We start from the raw sequence: 6,887 nt of genomic DNA, 5'->3' as shown, positions 1-6,887 counted from the left end.
CAATATATTTTCACAAAATAGGATCTGGAAATAGTAAAATGTATGCAGGCCGTACTCCTATAAGAGATTATCCCTAACTCAAATAAAGCAGAATCACATCAATATGAGAAATTAAAAAACTAATAATAAAAACAAATAATACAAAAAACTAAAAATGAAAAATACGGAAATCATAAAATAAAAAAAATAAAAAACTACCTACGACTAAATTCTCGACCTCCCCATCGTCCTATTAGTCATGTCCTCATTAAGCTTTGAATTATTCTTATATTTCTAGACAAAAATAAAGCACCTCAATGACAAAGCAAAAAAAGATTACTATTAAATACTCCCATGTTATTTTAGGACTATATAGAATCATCATACAACTTCGAACTAAGAAAAGCTCCGCTCAACTTTCCGGTAATACACCACCGTTGATTAAATCTCCAGCGTTCATCTGCTTTAATCTGGGCCGGTTAATTCAGTGAGTTGAACAAAAATGGGTCAAGAATCCTTCATATACAGCTTTGTAGCTCGTGGTACAATGGTACTAGCTGAATACACTGAGTTTACTGGAAATTTCCCTGCTATTGCAGCTCAATGTTTGCAGAAATTGCCATCTTCAAACAATAAATTCACTTATAATTGTGATCACCATACTTTTAACTTCCTTGTTCAAGATGGTTATGGTAAACTTTTAATTTCCTTTTATCTTTCAGTTTTCTAGCCTATCTTTTGTTTTTTACATTGTTTGTAGACCTGTGTTGTTGAGTTTTAGTTGGATTTGAAATAGGTATTGATGGATCTTGAGTTTTAGAGTAAAAAGGTGGAGTCTTTATTGGGCTTTCTAGGTAGAATTGTGCTGTTGAAAGATTGCTGGGAAAAGAAGGGCAAGTTATGAGTTTTGTAATAGACTGGAGGGCTAGAGTGAACATGTTATTTTTTTATTTTTTATTTTTTTAATGTTGGAAGAAAGGGTGAGTATTGTGCTTAGGACAATTGGATCTTTGGTTTTATGGAGTATAACAGAAATTTCAGAAGCTCAACAATGATAATTTAGCAAGATTGTGTTTTTAGTTATGTTGCTCAGACCCTCCAAAAATACTGCCGCACCCGTGTCAGATCCTTAAAAAATGTATAGCTTTTGGAGGATGCGACGCACACCCAAATGTATTTTTGAAGAGTCCGAGCAACACCGGGTTTCGGGTTTGAATGTTCTGTCACTTATCTGCATTTATTTTGTTTTAAGAGTTGTTCCATAAATATGAAACTGAGAATTTGGTTTAATTCTTGAAAGTTAGTATTATAAGCTGAACGAAAAATATATAGGATGAGAAATGTCTATGTGGGATCAGTGAGATTCATTTTTTAGCAGATGAAATGGTCAGAGAATTAGCTGATGGGAAGTGGAAGAACAATTTCGGTCGATATTCTGTCCTTCTGTTTGTTGAATAGTCAATAATCTATATACATATCAAAGCAAAAAAATCCAGATTCTAGTGGTTTATTGAATAGTCAATTTTTTTTATTTTTTTTTTCATATGAAGCAAAAGAAATCCAGATTCTAAACTAAATAGTACTAGAGAAGAGGATTTGTTTCCAAATCAATCAATGACACACATTCCATCTTAAATGAAGTGTAGTTTTTACTTTTCATTTACAAATAAATAATGACAGGAGGTTAAATTGTGAACCTATTTAATAATTGTAGCTGTACATGATTAAGGCAGAACTTGGCTTTCTAATCTTAGTGGAAGTCCTACTGAGCGCTGCGAGTCAAGATTTTGTACGCTGTAGGTTGAAGAGGCTGAGTGAGATGGAAAGGAGCTAATGGACAGTCAAATAGAGGGAAGGAGGATAATTTCTGCTTACCTTGGGCCATATTGTAGTTTAGATTGAAAGGATGATTGACGATCTTACTAATTCATGGCTCTATAAATACCTCTGGTGTAGACTGGAGCCCCTGGCTGCTCTTCTATCTAAAAATTAAAAAGGTTGAAGAAGCCAAGTCTGATCTCAAAGAAACTTTAGGCTGCCGAAGTGCAACAACAACAACAACATACCCAGTGAAATCCCACAGTGTAGGTTCTGGGGAGAGTAAAGTGTACGCAGATGTTACCCCTATCTCGGAAGATAGAGAGGCTGTTTCCGAAAGACCCTTGGCTCAAGAGAAAACATGACGAGAAAAGGTTAGATAAGCACAAACAGTTCAAAGCAATACGAAAATGAAACTAACGAAAAGCCATGATAAAGAAGTCTGAGAAAAAGAAGCAGTAGCTACCACAGATAAATACGGTACTTGTGGTGCAAGAAACAACATATAGTTGCAAGAATCAAAGGACAAGAAAATGAAGATCAAAACTGCAACTACTAGTACGACGGGATACGTGGGACTACCTACTAGCCTTCTACCCTAATCTGAGTCCTCCATAGCCTCCTATCTAAGGTCATGTCCTCGGTAAGCTGGAACTGCGCCATGAAGGCTGCCGAAGTGCGTACGCAAATAATATACTTTTTTTGATAAGGTGCCTCTGTTGATGATTTCAAAGAGCCTTTACCACTTAAATTGTTAAATGATATCATTAGCTATATGGTCTAGTGATCCTACAACAATAACAACATACCTAGTATAGTCTCACAAGTGGGGCCTGGGGAGGGGAGGACGTACGCAGACCTTACCCCTACCTTTGTTGGGTAGAGAGGCTGTTTTTGATAGATCCTCCGTTCGAAAGAAGTCTAGTGATCCTATCAAGAAAAAACCTATATGCTCTAGTGTCGAGAGTCAAAAAACCATATTGTCTGGTGTTTCCAAGTAATTTTGCTTGAGCTTGCTATCGTTTGATCCATGCAGAGAAATGATGTTAATCACCTTTTTGCTGCTTCATTGACCTCCTTCACTTAAGTTCCTCCAACTGTCTTATACTATAGGTTGATGCAACAGCTGAACCTTATGCAATCTGGTTTAATGCCTGTTAACTTTTGCAGCTTATTGTGTTGTTTCCAAAGAATCTGTGGGGAAGCAAATTTCTATTGCATTTTTGGAACGTGTGAGAGCCGATTTTAAGAAAAGATATGGTGGTGGTAAAGCAGATACAGCTGTGGCTAAAAGTCTTAATAAAGAGTTCGGGTATGTTGCTTAAAATATGTGTTCTCATATTCTACTGCAGGTGTATTCTATTACACAGAAGTATAACGGGTAAAATATGTCAAACTTTTCAGACCCATCATGAAAGAGCATATGCAGTATATAATTGACCATGCCGACGAGATTGAGAAACTATTAAAAGTTAAAGCGCAAGTGTCTGAAGTCAAAAGTATTATGTTGGAGAATATAGACAAGGTATGCCATGTATATGATATTATCTGCTGCAATATGGTTCACTTGTCTCTTAGTGACGTGTATATTGTCCTTCCATGCCCCCTTTTTTGTTTTTTACTTGGATGAATTTTGCCTAGTATATCCTGACAAAAGTAATTCATTTCACCTCTTCTTGCAACTACATGAACATCATATTGCGTGACCGATCTGTAGTTAAAAATGAACCTTTTTTATTTCCACCCAAAAATGTGGGATGAATATATTTGGACCTGATAGCTGATTAGAAAACATATTCTTAAACTTACTGGTATCTAATTAAAACCTTTCAATTCTTCCAAAACTAACCTGTCGCTTCTGAAAATCATTGATGGATACCATAGACCAGTTCCAATATCAATTTAAAAGTTCCATAGGTAATAGAAAAATTGGCTTTACAGAGAAGAGAAAAGGTAACATTTTGCTCTCAGAGTCGCATCTCGATTTGCGCTTAGCATTCATAAACTTCACCTAATTAGGTGCCTTCCTGGTCAACCATACATCTTTTATCTATGCTATGGAATTTATTAGGTGCCTTCCTGGTCAACCATACATCTTTTATCTATGCTATGGAATTTATCTTATCCCCTATTTTTATTTTCTTTAACATAAGAACTTCCTATTTGACCAACAAATCTTTGTTCAGATACAATTATATCTTAAGTCTTATAGTTGGTATGGACCATTTATGTTACACTAGATACTTGTCATCAAGTTAGATTTTTGTTCTTTTCTTTTGATAGGTTAATAATACGTGTAATATTTTTTTATTTAGTATCAGGTAATCATAGTATCCCTTGTTCCTTAATGAATCCCAAAAACCTTGTCAAAATTAGGAGACTCTACCTTTTTAGTTGAGAAGCATCTGATGTTTGGTGAATCCTGTGGTTTGCCAGCCTCTTTAAGTTTCAATGTACCGTTAAGGAGAAGCGTATTTAAATGTGATTTAGTTATGGTTGTTTTATGAGGCAATAGGCATGTGCTTCTTCCTGATTTTGGTTGCACGATGAATCTAATGGGACAGACAAATAAAAAAGAGAGAGAGAAAAGTATCTGCGGGGCACTGATCTGTTAAGTACGCATCAATAAGTTGTCTTATTAAGTCAGTTCTGTTGTAGATCTGCTTCGTCTCTGACATCAGTTTGTGTTCCTTGAGATTACAACTATTTAACCCATGAAGTGCGTGAACAGTAACTTGAACAAAGATGACTGCTTATAGTGCCAATAATTGTAACAGTAATATTTCTGGAAGAGAAAGGTCTAGATTTCTTCAATATGTGCATGAAAAATAGAATTTCCACCTAGTTTGGAGGACATCTTTGTCTTGTTGGATGTGCGAACAAAGTACCACATTGGTAGCTAAAAAGAAAAATGAGCTACTTATAAGGAGTTGAATACTCTTAATGATGTGAGGCCTTTTGGAGAAAATCATGCGGGCTTGGCCCAAAGCGGACAATATCACATCATGTTAAGAGTATCTTTGGGCCGTTTTAGCCCAACAATTGGTATCAGAGCCAATGGTTTGGCGGACGAGTATGAAGATGGTGGAGTGTGGCGTGGGGCCCGGCTTAGTGCCTTTGCCCGTCTATGGGCCGGTTTACAACCTTTACCCGTAGCTTTGAAGACGCATACACGGCCTTTGGGCTTTGGTGACCGTAAATACTCTAACGATGTGGGTGGCACACAGACATGTTGAATCTCTGACCCGTGAGTTATGGTAATGAGCCATGTGGAACTTAGTTCGAGGGAGAGATTGTTGGATGTGCGAACAAAGTACCACATTGGTAGCTGGAAAGAAAAAGGAGCTACTTATAAGGAGTTGGATACTCTTAATGATGTGAGGCCTTTTGGAGAAAATCGTGCGGGCTTGGCCCAAAGCGGACAATATCACATCATGTTAAGAGTATCTTTGGGCCATTTTAGCCCAACACGTAGAAAAGTGTTTTATATATTAAGCTGATTAACGAAAATAGACCTATAGAAACTAGGAGCTCCGAGTTCCAGCTAACAGTGATGGAGACTCCCTTTAATAGCTCAGCATTATTGTGGTAGATTGATTAGTTACGTAATTGTTGACGCTTTTTGAATCCAAAATTGATTAATGAGGGTTGTTGACATGCCTGATTCTGGTATTCAGGCATACTTAATATATCTAATTCTACGATGCAATGTGCTTTTGCTACTATCTGCAACTCAGATGTTAAATTTGTTATTTCTGTCAACATAATGTGTTCGTACGCCTCAGCAATTGCCTCAGCCTTCTATAAGCATTTATGTTTTTGGAGTAAGCAACAAGTCATGCTATTGAAACTTATATTCATTTGACTCAATTTAAACCTGCCAGACTATTGAAAGAGGGGAAAACTTGACTACACTTTCCGACAAGGCTGAAGATCTGCGTGATTCGGTAGGTTTTGGTTGATGGCTTCTAATAATAGCAAGTGTTAATAGCATCTGTAAGGTGTTTCAAACCTTTTATGTTTACTTTCAGGCCCAAGAATTCAAGAAAAAGGGGACTCAAATACGGCGGAAGATGTGGTATCAGAATATGAAAATAAAGTTGGTTGTGCTAGGGATCATCCTGTTTCTGGTTCTTATAATCTGGCTTTCAATTTGCCGTGGCTTCAATTGCACCAACTAGGATATTGTTGCGCACAGTTGGGACCAAATTCATACAAATGTAGGCTAACAGGATCAAACGGGCACATCTGTGGAAGAATTTGTCATGAAGAAAGTAAAACATCTATAAGCCTTTGTTTCAGATTTTTCTGAAACCTTTTATAAAAAAACAAAAAGAACTTTTTTTTTTCCTTTGTTAATTTCTTTAAAATGTTTAGAACAGCTTGAATGTCTTTTTATTTGCGTCTTTTTTTTTTTTTTTTTCGTTGAGGGGTCGGTCGGGGAGGGCTGCTGCAGGCAGTGGTTATTAGCTTGAAATTGTGCATTCTGTGCTATGTAAATTGTAGACATGTTAGATATCTATAATTTATAACTGATAAAAGAATTTAGATTCAGTAAAACTATCTATGTGATTGGTAGCTTTGTTGAAATGTCACTGGCTTTATCTTTCTTCTTATTTGTTGCTGTCATCTTTTGAGTGAAGTTCTGGAAATGCAGAGCTGATTTTAGTTTTAGCTCAAACTAAACTTAGCAAAACTGAATATTGAAACAAGTTTTGTTTCCTGAAATGAGAACTAAAAGAAATCAACAGAAAGAGTACTCCCTTTGTCCCAAAATAAGTGTCATCTCAGCAAGAATTGCACCAATTAAGAAATCAATAAATACAATGTGGAGTTTAGTAAAGGCATAGTTGGAAACACTTGTCAATTTTTGTCTTGAATTTCTAAGGCAACGCTTATTTTGGAATATTTTTTTTTTACCAAGATGACACTTATTTTGAGACGGAGAGAACACCAATTTTGGCATTGAGCTAGTTAACGATGATAGCTTTATTGGAACGTCAGTGACATTTAATTCCTAAACTGGTGTTTCACGTTAGTTGATGGTTGAGAGGCGAGTGGTTTGTCTCCTTATGTAGTAATAAATAATT

At 36.3% G+C, this 6,887-nt stretch overlaps 1 protein-coding gene across 1 annotated transcript; it reads left to right on the top strand.

The window, feature by feature from the left end:
- The first annotated feature begins 246 nt into the window (after positions 1–246).
- LOC132034361 (vesicle-associated membrane protein 724) lies at positions 247–6,215 on the top strand. Its single transcript, XM_059424686.1, has 5 exons — positions 247–671; positions 2,968–3,109; positions 3,202–3,322; positions 5,682–5,744; positions 5,829–6,215. Exons 1-5 carry the CDS (start codon positions 482–484, stop codon positions 5,976–5,978), a joined length of 666 nt encoding a protein of 221 aa, XP_059280669.1. The 5' UTR covers positions 247–481; the 3' UTR covers positions 5,979–6,215.
- The last annotated feature ends 672 nt before the right edge of the window (positions 6,216–6,887 follow it).

This window comes from Lycium ferocissimum, chromosome 10 (assembly GCF_029784015.1).
Source record: "Lycium ferocissimum isolate CSIRO_LF1 chromosome 10, AGI_CSIRO_Lferr_CH_V1, whole genome shotgun sequence".
In the NCBI taxonomy this organism is placed as follows: domain Eukaryota; kingdom Viridiplantae; phylum Streptophyta; class Magnoliopsida; order Solanales; family Solanaceae; genus Lycium; species Lycium ferocissimum.
This window is presented reverse-complemented; position numbering and strand designations above follow the sequence as displayed.